At 41.1% G+C, this 15,023-nt stretch overlaps 1 protein-coding gene across 1 annotated transcript in view; it reads right to left on the minus strand.

Annotated features, from left to right (window-relative positions):
- Nucleotides 1-15,023, minus strand: part of SNX30 (sorting nexin family member 30) — a 52,841-nt gene that overhangs the window by 13,568 nt on the left and 24,250 nt on the right. The window contains exons 3-6 of the mRNA XM_036403537.1: nucleotides 11,009-11,119; nucleotides 8,100-8,258; nucleotides 5,547-5,742; nucleotides 4,692-4,891 (exon numbers count right to left, since the gene is read on the minus strand). Coding sequence (XP_036259430.1) covers nucleotides 4,692-4,891; nucleotides 5,547-5,742; nucleotides 8,100-8,258; nucleotides 11,009-11,119 — 666 coding nt within the window. The remainder of the gene's footprint in view (nucleotides 1-4,691; nucleotides 4,892-5,546; nucleotides 5,743-8,099; nucleotides 8,259-11,008; nucleotides 11,120-15,023) is intronic.

Consider the following 15,023-nt stretch of genomic DNA (forward strand, 5'->3'; position numbering starts at 1 on the left):
TCTATTGCAGCTAACTTGGCTTTGAGTCTTCCCTTCGGACATCCAGAAGGAATTGTCCCATTAGGACACCAAGTGGTAACTACTCATTGCAACACGTCCAGACAAGGCTAGTAACACATGACTAGTTATGTGCAGTGCTGCCTACCGAAACATGTTTTTAAAAAAGTAACTCCTCTAACAGCCAGTCTAGATCTAATTAAGAGCAACTAAGGACGTACATATATGTATTAATCATCATCCCTCTCCTCCTTCTTAAGCCAAGAGAAGGTCACCAATGCAGCTGCTCTAGAGTAGGGATGTTCAATCCATTATAAATGGGAATGGCACTCCATCCACAAAGCTACTATTAGATTAGTCAATAAAAAGAGGGCAAACCTGAAGAATTCACCTTCAAGAGCTCAACTCTCCCTTTTGTTCCAAAAAGGATGAAGAATCATACCACTGGTTGTGTTTGGTTGAAAAACCGCAACACTGCCCCTTCTTTTTGGAATCTATGCAACTATCTGGGATGGCCTTTAAGTGATTGAGGTTACCAATGCAACAAATTCTGAGAGATTTAATAGATATTTCTACTTTGTATTGCCTCTTGAACCTGAATCAACTGAAATTTCTTCTGTGAAAAACAACTGCCTCCAGCAATTGTATTTTGCCTTTAGAAGCCTGGAGTTAGTGCAGGAAGCTGAATCTCTACCAGGAGTAGCCAATGATTAACAGTTATTGGCAAAATGGATTCAAAGAACAGGTGTCTTAATTCCCCTTAAGCGCTCAAGTCCACCTACTGGGGACCACTAATAATGAGCTTGTGAATATGGTTTTAAGTATCCAGTAATGGCTGACCTGTAGGTAACGAAAAAAATATTACCCTCCCTTTCACTTGTCCCGTATTTTCCTCTGGCACCTTTAAGCAATCTCCTCTGTTCTAGATTGATGCCTTGATGCTTTAGCAGCAATTATGAAAAGCTCTGCATCAAGTATCCTAAAAATTACCACAGACCATGCAATACTCATTAAGGCCTCACTCAGAGGGAAAAAAAGTTTTTTTTAAAAAAAAAGTTGGAAGAAACCAAACTCAAAACTAAAAAACCTCAATCAACACACTTCAGTTATTTCAGGCCAGAACTATACCAGTGGTATCTTAACATGAAAGACTTAGCCTAGTTTCAGAAGGTCCTTCACCATTTTGTATTTAGTTGAAACATTCCACCTTGGCCCACACAGAGCTTTGAGGAGCTTGCCATCAGCCTCTTACCTCAAATTTAAATTTCAATCCTGTTTGCACACTCCATAGCTTCCTACTGTGACTAAACATCACAAGAGGATCTCTAGTTACTCCATGCCCTTAAGGACACAGTTACCTACTAGTGTGGTGCTTGCTTTAAACATGCCTTAAAAGTAATGTCCAAGAACACCCCGGGGGGTCACGTCACATGATAAACCTTTATAGCAATGTTGAGCAAACAGAAGTCATGTAACATCCTAATATCTGCACTGAATCGTGTACAGGAGATTTTGTCCTCTGCACATGCCTCCCAGGGCAACACCAATGTACATCAGCAAATGTGGTACCATGTTTGCTGACAAGGGCCTTGCTGCACCAGGAACTGAGACATCACCTTGACATGTAATAGAAACCACAGAATACCAGGCTGGAAGAGACCTCAAGGATTAGCTCATCCTACCTTCTTGGCAAAAGACAAGATGGATCAGCACCCTGTCCAGCTGGATCTTAAATGTGTCCAGTGTTGGGGAGTCCACCACTTCCCTGGAGACATTATTGCAAAGGATGATTGTTCTCATTGTGAAAATTCTCCTCTTGTGTTTAATGAAAATGTCCCCAAGAGTAATTTGCACTGACTGTCCCCGTTTTTCCATGGGTCTTCTTGTGAAAAGGGAGCTTTAATCATATTTGTACTCAATCATTAAATACTGGTAGGTGGTGATAAGATTTTCCCTAAGCCTTCTTCCTCAAGGTTGAACATACCCAGCTCTCTCAGCCTTTCCTCATACAGCAGTCTTCTCAGTCCCTTGACCATCTCTGGTCCTCTTCCAGACCCTCTTCAGCTTATCCACATCTTCTTGTGTGCAGCAGGGATAAAAACTGAAGACAGTTGTGGCCTAACCAGTGCTGAGCAAGGCAAGTAATTTGGAAAGGGTCGGTCTCTTCCAGACACTACCAGCACACATTTTAACTCAAGGACACAACACCAGCTTCTGCCCTGTTCTGCAAATCTTTCAAACAAATCCAGAGGCTAGGCTTCCCTCGAAACAACCAATTTTCTATTCAAGCAGAACTACTGGGGTGCAGTTCCCTCAGGCTCTTCTCCTTAGGTACAACAGTGCTCCTGAAGACATCAAGGCCTCTTCATCTCTGAACAGTGACAATAATCTGGCAGTTCTTACTCAAGGGACATTCAGCTATGACTGCTCTATAGATCATGTTCCCACACCTACACCAGGGGTACAGTGTACAACAAAGAAAGCTAACCAAGGTTTCACTGAACTCCTAGTACCTGAGGAGTTACCTTCCATCAAGTACACTGTGCAAAAGATATGCTCTGAAAGAACAAAACAGACTTTCATCTCACAAGCAGTCCTCACAGCAGCTGATGAAGAGGAATGCACTGCTAGTGAAGAGGACCACCCTTTCAACAGAAAGTCTCCTGCACTCCAAGGGTGCACTCCTTACTAACCTTAGTTACTTACTTAGTGTTACGGATTCTGAAAGGACAGTTCAGTAGCTGCTCACTTCAGAAACAGAAACAGGCTGATGTTTTCTAACAGAAGAAAACTGCACTTTGTAGAACCTGAGAGAGTTCAGTTTTGCTATTTGAGAAGAAAGGAAAATACAAACCGTCTGTCTTTGATAATAGTAGTTTTTGTTCTCAATTTCCAAATTTTTAGACTGAGTAAAGCTAATAAGATGTCCAAGCCAGACGCTAAACAGCGTAATTCTTTAGAGCACTAGAAAGTCAAGTCAACAGTCTAAACAGTTCAAGCTAAAAAGCAAGGGTTTCTTTAGCTGAACAAGTACTTTAGACAGTAAAGTAAGTGTTGGCTTGGAGACAGTGCCATTCTAAAAGGGCTGTAAAAGACCAAAAGGAAGCCTAGGTGCAAGTCTGTAATGCTGCTCTGCCTGTGGTGAGTGGTGATTATCTGCCTAAAGTACCTCTTCAGCTGAAGAAACCCTGGCTTTCAGCTTAAAAAAATTTCTCCTGCTGTATTTTTGAAGAGCACCTCTCACAATTCAGCCTGCCCCTTCAGATGCCATCTTTGGTAGGTATTTTTAGCATCAAAAGCCAGATGTTCTGAGTTAAAGTATTTAATCACTAGCCTCACACTCTGTTTATTTGTAATCACACTCTGTTTATTTGTTCTGAGTTAAAGTATTTAATCACTAGCCTCACACTCTGTTTATTTGTAATCACACTCCATCCACCTCCAATTCCTACAGTCCAAACATCCCAAGACAAGGCTTCCTACAGCTCACTCTGTTCAAGAAATACTTTACTGTTAATAGACCCATAAAGAAAATACAACTTATTCATGCTGGGGCCAAATCCATGGTAACAAAAGCAAAGAATATACCCAGAGAATTAGTGCAAAGCCACCTGCAAGAATACTTTAACCACAAAGATGTACAACTCCTGAAGCTGGGAAAAGATCACAAGAAAGTGTTTAAATTCTCAGTTTGAGAAGCATAGGATGACATTAAGACAGAGAAGGACTACCATGTAAGTAAGGACTATATGTAAGACTGTAAGTTTACGGTGGGCTATTAGATCTGTAAAGGAGTGCATATCACAGCCTTGTAACAGTTGTTCCAAATGATAAGTCTTCAGAAGGAGCTTGTCTGCTAGTACCCCATAGTGGGACTGATATATACATATGGCACACGTACTGTGCCACAGGCAAGTTGTGAAAAGCTCTGATGGATAAACTAAAGTCCTGGATATAATTTTTTAGTAAAGTTAACTCAGTAATTCTTTTCCCCATTAGATGTGATTGATTACCAACGCTCCATAACTTCAAGAGAATAAAACCCACATTAAAGTAGCTTTTATTATGTCTGCGTAAGCAGTAAAACATCAAGTTCCTAAAAATTATGAGTCACAGAATACCATCTTTAAGCAGTTACTTGGTATGCAGAACTTAACAGACATATCATGCCTAGGGTATAGGGATGACAGAGGAAGCAATATCTATCATTTGGACACATGGTTCTAAAATAAGGCACCCAACTCTGCTTCATACGAGTGATATAAACTGCTAATGCTGTAATTCCTGTTGGACCCCACAGTGACTCTGTAGTGAAGTAGTGAAGAGCTGAAGCACAACTAGCTTCAATTCAAAGAGAGAGTCTAGGCAGCCACTGGAAGTCTCCTATAGAGTATCACCTGCCAAACCAATGAAGGGGCAACTCACTGGTTATTTATTGTAGGGTGCACATGTTGTGTACACCCTATAATATTGACCCTAGCTTGATTGAAGAGCAGAGCAGACAGATAATGCTATTCATGCAGTACCCTGCTATTAAACATACCTAACTTTGTTTTGACTATGAAAATATCCTCCTACTTAATGTATTACTTCCCCACTTTTCCCATGACCACCATTTCTCACTGTTCAAAACAAATGAACTTGCTAATTCCAGGCAAACACGACAGCGCTTTCTGCCACAGGGCTCTCTTTACCTTCATGGACTCAGCATACAATATATATTCCCTAAGCACAGGCAGGAAGTCTTCTGTCATGTCCTCACTGAGTTCTTCAAGAGCTGTGCAGCAATTCCCAATACAGGCAGACACTCCTTCCAGTGGCTCTGATAGCTCAACCTCCAGCCCTCCCCAGGTTGAATAAACAGGTCCATATTCTCGTAGTTCCACCAAGTATTCTACAAGGGGCAAATGAAAAAAACAGATTACAGAGTAAGAGCAAGGCACAAAGATGAGCAAACACAAAATAGGTGAAATCACGCACCAATTTTGAATAACATTAATCCCCACAGGGAGTCAACGCTTACATTAGCTTCTTAATAGACTTAATAGAGCTCTCTTAATAGAGCTGCACAGGTGGCAGGTTCAAGTTGTCTCTTTCTTAACTTATGATTCCTACAGACTGCCAATACAAAGACTCTTGCACCTGTGCAGTAGCCAAGGTCAGTTTTTTAAACATACGTAAAACCTAACTCTACTAAGACAGTCTCGTAAAGCTTGTCTTCATCTAGGAATTCCATTTGTATTCCTCCAGGTGGAATCTACAGGTTATCCCACCTGTAATCTTTCAAAAATTTTTCAAAAAATTACTCCAGAAATCTTTCAAAAAACTACTCAACTTAAAAACAAGATTTAAATTGAGCTAATATCAGATACTGTGTTACTGTGTTTTGGGCCTTTCTAAAATCTGGAACAGGCATTAGATTTTGCCCTGTGTGTGACTTATTACAGGCCAGAATCATCAACACAAATTGTTATTATCATTATATCACCCAGAATAAGACACAGAACATTCAGACTGGAGTATTATGATGGAACATCCTGTCTCCTTACCCAGCTGTTCCTTGATGATCCGTTGTGCTATTCTATCAATGGTACCAAGCTTTAGAGAGAATGTGTCCAGATAATCCCCAATGGCTGCAAACTCCAGTGGCCGACTTCTTAATTTGTAGCCTCCTGTAACGTATTTGACAGACTCCCCCATCTTTGACAGCAAAGCCATTCCTTGCTTTTTGTAGGCATTAAGATCCTAGGAATTAAAATGAACAAACAAACAAACAACAAAAAAGAAACAAAAAAGAGTATGTTTAGGAATACTCACTTACATGTTTAAATATTAATACAGTGAAGGATACTTTACAGTCAAGATCAAATCTTGTGAAAGCAACAGATTACATCTGACACACAGCCTTGAACAAAGGCTTTCTACAAGCAGTACAGTTGAGCACAGCTTCAAGGCTCCATGGAGATAAATTATCCAGGAGAATAGTATGAAGTACATTAGAAATAAACAAGTAGGCCAACTTTGCATATGGCCATACTTTCCCATTTTCCTGTACTCTCACCAGGGAAGCAAGCTTATTAACAGTTCTGGTTCCACCAAAACATTTCACATCATTCATCTACACATACTTCTAAGTCAATAACAGTACAATACTGGTATTAATCAGATGCACCAGCTGGCTCTACTGACCTACTACAGAGCTACACACTGCACACCTATTTGGTAAGCAGCCTCCTCACTCCAGTTCTGTGGTCAAACAGGAGGCAGGTGAAGACTGCAAGCAGAAAAAATGCCGCGTGAGGAGACCAGCAAAACTTCTCTGCAAGAGAGACTGTAGCTCAGGCTGGGTCAGATGCATCCATATTGCTGCACAGAAAGTGTAAACCTCCTTCTCACTCCTTTACACATTTGCATAAACCAACTTTCAGATTATCTATGCTAACAAGACTGCTACTCTACAATTTTCATGGGATTTCACCTTAACAGTACACCAGAAAAAAATGGTTTTAGTTAGTCAAAACGCTGACAATGTTTCGTTTTATTTCTTCCAGCAGAGGTCAGTATTCAACATCTCAAAACAGACTCAGGAGCTATAGTTTGGTTGTCCTATAGAGCCTGAGGAAGAGATGTGTTCAGACCAAGTAGGCTGTAGAGATCAAGAATTCAGACGTATTACTACAGACGAGACTAAAAGCTTAAGAGACTAAAGTTTTTTCTTAAAAAAAAACCCCAAAAAACAAATAAAAATAGCCATCTTCAAAACATGTACTATGGTATTCCTTCCCAGTACTTAATGTAAGTCCAATGTAAGCCTGATTAAGAAAACCTGACATCTTAGCAGCTAGTGTAATTTTCAATTATGTTTGCATTTAAATGCAATTTGATTTTTTCTTTCCACATGTCATCAGTATGAGCTACAAGCAGGCATCAGAAAAGATCCTTGAACTCAAAATTATTCACTCACTCTCTCAAGCATTCTGGTATGTTACAGGTCCAAAGAGGGAATATGAAGAAACATTGGTCTCTCTTCTTCAACCAGGAGGTGATCTTACAACTTCCTGTAGTAACTAAATTCTGAAATCCTAGTACACTGAACTGACACCTCACTGCTCCACTAGACCAGGTTCAAACATTAGAACCATTCAGCAGAACAGGCATCCTTTCCCCAGGATGCTCTGTAATCTCAAGGCAAACTCTTCCTAAAGCAGAGGATGAAGCCCTTGACATTGATTTTGCAGGGATGGCAGAAGACAAATAGAGCAGCTAAGAAAGCTGCATTGTGTTTGGACAGATCAAAAGAGGAACTAGCTATAAGACATTTAAACAAATTCTGCATTTCTGGCTTGTTTCAGTGGTTAATTTCACCATGGAGGGGAAATAAAAACACTGGAAATTGATTATTAACAGCAAGCAAAGCATGAACCTGAAATGAGCTCAAACATCACATTTAAGTGAGCTAGATTAATGTGACTTTGGAAGGGCATACCTTTACAGCACTTCTCACCTATCTGGTAAAACCCAAGCATAGCTGCAAGTCCTCCTAGTCTTATTTGAAATGCAGTTCTAAAGAAAGCCAAAGAAAATTGCACTATTCCTGCATGAGTCATGCAGAAGAGATGCATGAAATTGTTGGCTGAGAACAAACAAGAATGAGGCCTCCATGCTTAGTTTTGAGGGCATCAAGTGCAAGCAGTATAAAAAGAACAGACAAGATAAAAAGTCAAGAAATTCACAAGCTTTTGTGCAAGGGAGACTCTTCTTCCTCTCCCCCTTCCCTCCTCCCCAAAAGAGGATTTTAAAGTCTATAGTTTTCTGAATTTTTATTCTCTCTTGCATAATAGGATTACATGCTACAAAACAAGAAAGTCTGGAGAATTCAATTTATCAATCTGCAGAGAGGATTCCTCTTCCCTTCAAGCACAGGGAACCCATACTGTTGTCACACACAAGGGTCTGTCACACACAATAGTCAGAGTGCCCAATAACCCTCTGGAGGAAGTGGAAGCTCTGATCTGCTCATGTAGTTTTGTTAATGCCTTTTTACCCTCATTTCAGAAGGGACTGCAAAGGTCAACAACTGTATTTGAAAGTTACTGGCTTACCTTAGCTGTGAGAAAGACGTTGAAGTGCTCATTAAAAGACAACACTGGGTGATCAGTTATTCTCTTCAAGAACTTGTCTAATGCTTTCCTCCTTGTCTCCACGAACTCTTCCGAAAAGCGATCAACAACACCCTTCACCACAAATTTTTCAGGAAGAGGCTGTCAGAGATAAGCAAACAGTACAAGATTCAAAAGACCAAAAACTTGCTTCTGTTTTGGAAATTTGGAAATAAACAAAGCAATCAAATTCCAGTCTTAACAGGAACTGAAACATTGTGTTTGTGAACAGGTACCGTGCATCAGATGGGATGCAAGCTGTGCTCAAAATTATCCTTAAGCTGGTCTGGCTTAAAGCTAGCCATTCTACTGAATGGCTTCAGCTGAGAGACACACCAGGGAAGTCAAACAGTACTCACACTAAATACTTGTAGCATAGCTTAGATTGTTCTCCCTAGTGCTATCCATATTCAAGATCCAGCTCTGAAGAGATGCCAGAAGAGCTGCATGCTATTTATAAGAGAAGCACACATAACCACCACCCCCGCCACCAGCCAGTGCTGAAGCAAGGCTGCCCAGCCTCAGGAAACTCGGAAAACTGCACAATTCTACTTCCCACAAACCCTCTATGAACAATTTAGAGCTTTTGAACAGGGCCCTCCTGTAAAAGGCCAACAGCCTTAGTGAGAACACTGAGCAAAACCAAACCAGGGGCTTGACACAGAAAATGGCTGGATCTTTTCTGAAGTGTGAGCACACCTGGTCATCTATCACAGCTGACTTTCCTGGGTATATTTCTGTAAGTGACAAAAGCCTGATGATACATTCACTTTTACATCTTACTATTTTGCAGTTCATCTCTGCAGTTCAGTTTGACTGTAAACCCAGACTATCTCCAGACTTGCTAGTTATACAGTCCCCCCTGTTACACTTGGATTACAGAATACACAGTACCACTTTGGATGAAAGGTAACTTTTTAAGCTGATGCATGGTTAATTTCAGCTCTACCACTACATGTGCTTTTGTTCTGTCCAGACAGCATAGACTTAAGATTAATATAAGTTTTAAAATTGTGCTTTACCTTTGTAGTCTAGAGACAGAACTGAGATCAGTTTTACTGTCTTTTGAAAGAAAATATTAGAATGTCTCAGATCTTTTAAAAAGAAGTAACTATCAGAAACTGTAGAGATGAAGAGGAACTCACAGTGAGGTTAGTTTTGGCTTCCAAGTGTAGGCTGTCATGACACACTGCACTGATAAGACATTATCATTTGCTACAGCAAGATTTTAGGCAGAATCACTATATTGAGATTAGGAAGACAACTCCCTTTTGATAATTTGTTAAAACAGAAAGCTTTCAGGGATTCCAGTATTTATAATTACAAATACAGATAGTCTTAGATTGTCTTGAAACATCTTTTCAGAAAACACTTGAGCCAGTGCATCTGAAACCACCTTTACCTTCTATACCTCATCTATTTCTAGACAATAAATACATAAAACATTCAGCAACCTCCCTACCATATCCTGCATGAAGGAGATTATTAGGGGATTCTGTAATTGCTAACTTCTGCATAAACAGAAAAAATCCTTTATCTCCCTTATTAACGGCACATCCTTTTACCTCCAGATTTTCTAGAACAAATGCACCTAACTAACCTAGAACTGGCTTGTTCTACAGCCAGTTCCATGTCCAGTATTACAGCTACTCATGCAAAGTTTGCTGTTCTGTCTGCAACAAATTACTGGTAGGAACAAAGCAGCTTGATTCCCCAGCTATGACTCACCTTCTGCTACTCGACTATTATTTACAGCCTTGCAGGCTTCAGGCAGAACTGGCTGCCTATTAGTGTACCCAAGAAGCAGAAGCTGAATTGTGATTGTTCCAGCTGTTCAGAGAATGGGACGTGAGAAAACAGTATGAGCACTTAACACATTACACATGCCTCCACCTTATGCTCTCAAGCTCACTGTCTTTCTTTTCACTACTGTTCACTAAACATATTTGCTGGAAGTTAGTGGTGTCACATGATTTTGTGAAGTACTTCTTATCTCTGAAACACTCAGCTATTATTCCACTTGAGGCAAGTCCTAGCATAATTAAGGACTTAAACAGCGCTCAACCATAGAGCAACCTAACAATACTTCTCACACAGTCTACTCCTTGATGAGGGAGGGAGGGCAGAGAAACTTCCACCCCATCACCCACCCAAGGCAAGCTAAAGTATGCTAGTAGTGTTGCTATTTCCTGCCAATTCAATTCCTACGGGGCTTTTTAAATGTCTTTGTTCAAAAGGACTGAAGGCAGTGATCTCAAAGGTTTCCTATACCTACGTATAAGGTAGTACTAACTTCCTCACATCAAATAAGGTGGTCAGATCACCACCAGTTTCAGCAACAATGGGTGCAGTAGTTTAGCTAATCTTATTAGGCAAACTTCTACCTACTGAAGGCATGCAATAGCTACCAAACCAGAGGCTGAGACTTCCAAGTCAGTGCTATTACATGTCAGTGCTATTAAGTGTTTGCACAAGCAGTTTTAAATTACTTTGTCAAACCAGCTCAAAAGGCCATCTTGAAAACTGAGACTAGAACCTGAAGTACCTGTGGCTTTTCATAATTCCTAGATGCTTTGAAATACAGATGTAATAATTGAGTAAACAGATTAAATGTATTCTATTTATGTCACAGCTACTGTAGTCAGCACATGTATTGCCCTGCAGGAGGTTGACAAAGCTTACCTCTCAGGTGTGCCACTCAAGGAAAGCCTAAGCTTCCTAACTAGTCAGGAATGGGAAGCGAAACAGAATAAAGTACTGTTTTTTAAACCTAGACACATTGCATCCAAATATTACCCTTGGAAGACAGATGCACAACTGTCCTTAACAGCAGATTCTTGCTTAGTACCTACGGGAATAAGATGCGTTGGCTGAGACTCTTCCAGCTTGTTTCTCAACCAGTCGAAGTCTTGGTACCGCCGACGGACAGAATACTCCGGCAAATCAAACTCTGCTCGTGTGGTCTGGAAAAGAACAGGATATAATTAGTGTGCAGCAACTTCAGAGCTTAGCAGCAAATGCAGTACAGCCATCTCTGGCAAGGGTGAATCCAGACAAGCCTTGCAGGGGGGTGTTAATCCCCAAAATTTTGCAGCCAGCATGAGAGAAAGATCCTCTGGTCTTCCAAGCAGTGGAAAAGCAGCAATATGAAAAATGATTGCTTAGAGCTGATGTGTTAAGATCTATTTGAGGTTCATTACATGTTCTGCTCTCATCATGGTAGAAGTCTGTAGAGCAGAAGCACTGTGCACCACATAGCTCTCTTGGTAGTTACAAAATTGCAAAGACTGTATGAGATATTCATTGCGAGGACAAGACTATTTTAACCATCAAGAATTAAAAGTAAAGGTGTTTACTGATTTGTTTATTCTATGACATGCACTATCCACAGGTGAAAAAGTGTTTCACTGCTGTCTTGTATTCTAAGACTGATGGGCTTATCACACTCCAAGGTGAAAAGATGAGAACATAAGCTACTGCAAGGTTTGATGGACCATTTTTGTTGACTTCCAAGATGAAGAAACAAGTCTGCTTATGTGTATGCCCGATTAGATATATTAGTACATTAAATTAAACTTTTCCTTCTTTAGGGCAAGGTCACTACAAGTTTGAGGGGAAAAAAATAAGTATGCAGATAAACTGCTGGCAAGTGTTTTATCCAGTCTTTGAAGAGTCCATAACCTGGAAGGTTGATTGACTGTATGGGGCTGCTTGCACAGCATGTACTGCAACTGCCTAAAATCACTCGTGAAACCGTGTACCAACTAGGAGTGTCTGCTGAAGAGCCTGGCATTGCAGCAGCCCTGATTAGAAGGTAGATGGCCCTTGTAGTTATGTCCCTCTGAGAAGCAGAGGCAGCTATACTTCAGTTACTTGCAGCATTATGTCCACCTTGCAATGCATGGCTTGCAGTGCCAGCACACTACATGCCTGCAGCCAGGCATCAAACCCAGCACACTCTGAGGAATACACTGGCAACTCCAGCCTTGAGCTGGCATCGAGTCCAGCACCTGGTTGCTTCGCTAGTCCCAGCCAGTAGCAGCCTTTAAATGTCATCCACCTCTTCACTTGCTCTCTGAAAGACTTTAACTCTTCAATTGCTGCATTTTACTCCTACCAATCACCACTGGGGATCCTCTAAAAGTTCTATATATGAAATCTCTTTCTAGGGTGAACTCAGGAGCCTTAATATGGTATCAACAGCACAGTAGGTCTACAATACTGTAAGCAGCAAGCTGATGTGTCATTACCTATAAAATTGTTTGGATTCTAGTAAAGGAAGGCACAGACAGAAAAATAAATCAGGATCAGCTCCTCCCTTCTTTGACCTGCTAGCCATAATAAGCAATATAGAGGTTAGTCCATGGATTAACATAAAGAATCTTCATGAATTGGAGCATCTTTGTTTGTAGATGAGGGACTACCAAGACCCCAATATCCACTGCAGATCTGTGCTTTACTCAGCTATGCACTTCTCAGAGTAACACCAGCTTATTTAACATCAAAGAGTACCACACTATGAATGTGACTTCTGAGACTTCATTTGAATCATTTTCACTTGTTTGGAGTAAGAGAATGAATGGCTTTAAATATAAAGCCATAGTAAAGAAAATAAATAAAAATAAATAAATATAAATGGCTTTAAATATAAAGCCATCTATAAATAAAAGAAAGGGAAAAAAAGCATGTGATGAGGCAGTAGTAATTCATTAGAAGGCAGACCTTCCGTGAACTGGCTGTCACTGCCCAATGGCATTTTAAGAGATCACATAGTGAGTGAATGAGAGCAATCAGAATGGCTACACAGTACAGTGTCTTATCCTGCAGCATGAGAATGAAGGTAAAGTCTCCCATCTGTTAGCACTGAGAAGCTTATTAACCACTATGCTGCTAACAGTTAAGGAAAACCATATAGGACTGCCTAGGAGTTGGAAAGCAGGGTTAAGTCCCAGTACACAAACTATACATTAGCTATAGCTCACCTCTACCAAACTGCTCTTGTTGCCTTTACTTTACAAGCAGAAGTGCAAAGTTTTCCATATATCACATTCTTCCACTGAGATGAAAATACAGCAGCAACACTTCAGTGTTTACTGTAAAGGTTATGAAATCTAGACAGCAAATAAGCTTTTCAAAGACTATTTGGGCAGAACATAAAGGCCCTTCAAGGTTTTAATGAAACGTCGCTAATGCTGAAAGAATTTGGATCTCAGATCAAACTCTTCATTAGTTTAGCCCAAGTTATTTCTTCCAGATTGCACAAAAGAGGAAGGAGGATCCTGCCACTGTTGAAGCAGCACTGAGGAACATGTTCACTGAGGTAGCTCGGGGTGCAGCTGCAGTGGGAGCTGCAGGTTGAGCTCAGGCTGGGGCAGCCCAGGCAAAGAGGCCCTGAAGAGCCCACCCTGGGCACACGAGGGCCCGGGGACCTGTGGCCCAGCCAGGGGACCGGACACTGGGACATGGCAGGAGCCAACGGTCCCAGACCTTCCCATGCTTGGTGAGGGGATAAAAGCCCAGGGGTTCCTTTGTTCTGGGTCCCTCCCCAGAGACACCAGCCCGAGCTGTTTGTTTGTAATTGTGCTGTGATGAAATTATTTTAATGGTTGGGACGTTCAAGACTGCTATGGAAAACCTAGGGATGGAAACCTGGTGTGACTGTGTGAGGGGGCATAGCTGGGAAGAGGCCTTTGGTCCAGCTCAGGTGGTGCAAGAGTGCCTGCCAGAGTGGATCCTGGATGGTTGAGCAGGGATATTTCCATAACAGACAACAAGTAAAGCACCTATGTTTTCAACACAGTTAAATTCCTCCTGCTTTCTCAGCAAGATTTATAAATCTCATCTTGCAAGGACATGTGTCTTTTCCAAAGGAACCTGAGAAACTTACATGGCAGATGTCAACCTCACAAAAAATAATGGGCAAGATGTTTCCAGGAACTTATTGAAAATTCCAGCACAGTTCCACTAAGTCAGCACTGCAACACTCTGGGCTCAGTTTTACTTTCTGGAAAGCAGACAGTTACAGACACTTTTACCTCAATTGCTGGAATGATTTTGACTAGAGGCAGTATTAAGGCAATCACCAAGTCTTGGTCTTGCATAAGATTCTTGTCTTCCTTGGAAGGAGTTAACAGCCAAACCTGAAGCTAGCCTGTGATGACAAGACAAAAATATTTTTGTACCCTAGTTCTACTCTCTAACTCACCAGACTTGACTGCAGATTCCCCTCCATGCCACTATTTAAGTTTGAGGCAAAATCTTCAGCTAGGAAAAGAGGAGAATGACAGAGAGGGGGAAGGGAAGAAGGCTGGTGTTCTTAGCACTCCAGTATTTCTTTTTGCCTCAAACAGTTTAGCCTGTTTGAAAAAGACTTCATATCACTTTTACCTGCTCCTCTCTAGGGAATCAAGCTGTTTCATGTGTTCAAGTAATCTCATGGAAGCATGAGAAGGACAGGAAAGTGAAAACAAGACCTCCACTTGGTCCAATGGCTAGTACTGACTGGTTTGAAAGACTCTCCCTTCAAGCCTGCAGAGCAACTGCATGACTCTGAGCAATGGCACTCAGCTGTTCAGACCTCCATGGGAAAAGGCACAGAAGAAGGCCTTGCCATCCTAGAAAGTACAATGAAAGTGAAGTTAGAAGTACACTTATTTATGTTTTCTTAGGATAGATGACTACATAACATATGGTCAAGCTTTACTTTCCTCTTTCTTCCTAAAAAAGAACTCTGTTTGGTAAAGTCTCCCTAAAATGCACCTCCATCTATCTGAAGGACACACAGACACTTCAATCATCACAGTCATGACCCATTAAGTTCCATCACAACTTCTACCTACCTTTACAGTTTCACTAGCCCCCCTGTGT

This window comes from Molothrus ater, chromosome Z (assembly GCF_012460135.2).
Source record: "Molothrus ater isolate BHLD 08-10-18 breed brown headed cowbird chromosome Z, BPBGC_Mater_1.1, whole genome shotgun sequence".
Classification (NCBI taxonomy): Eukaryota; Metazoa; Chordata; class Aves; order Passeriformes; family Icteridae; genus Molothrus; species Molothrus ater.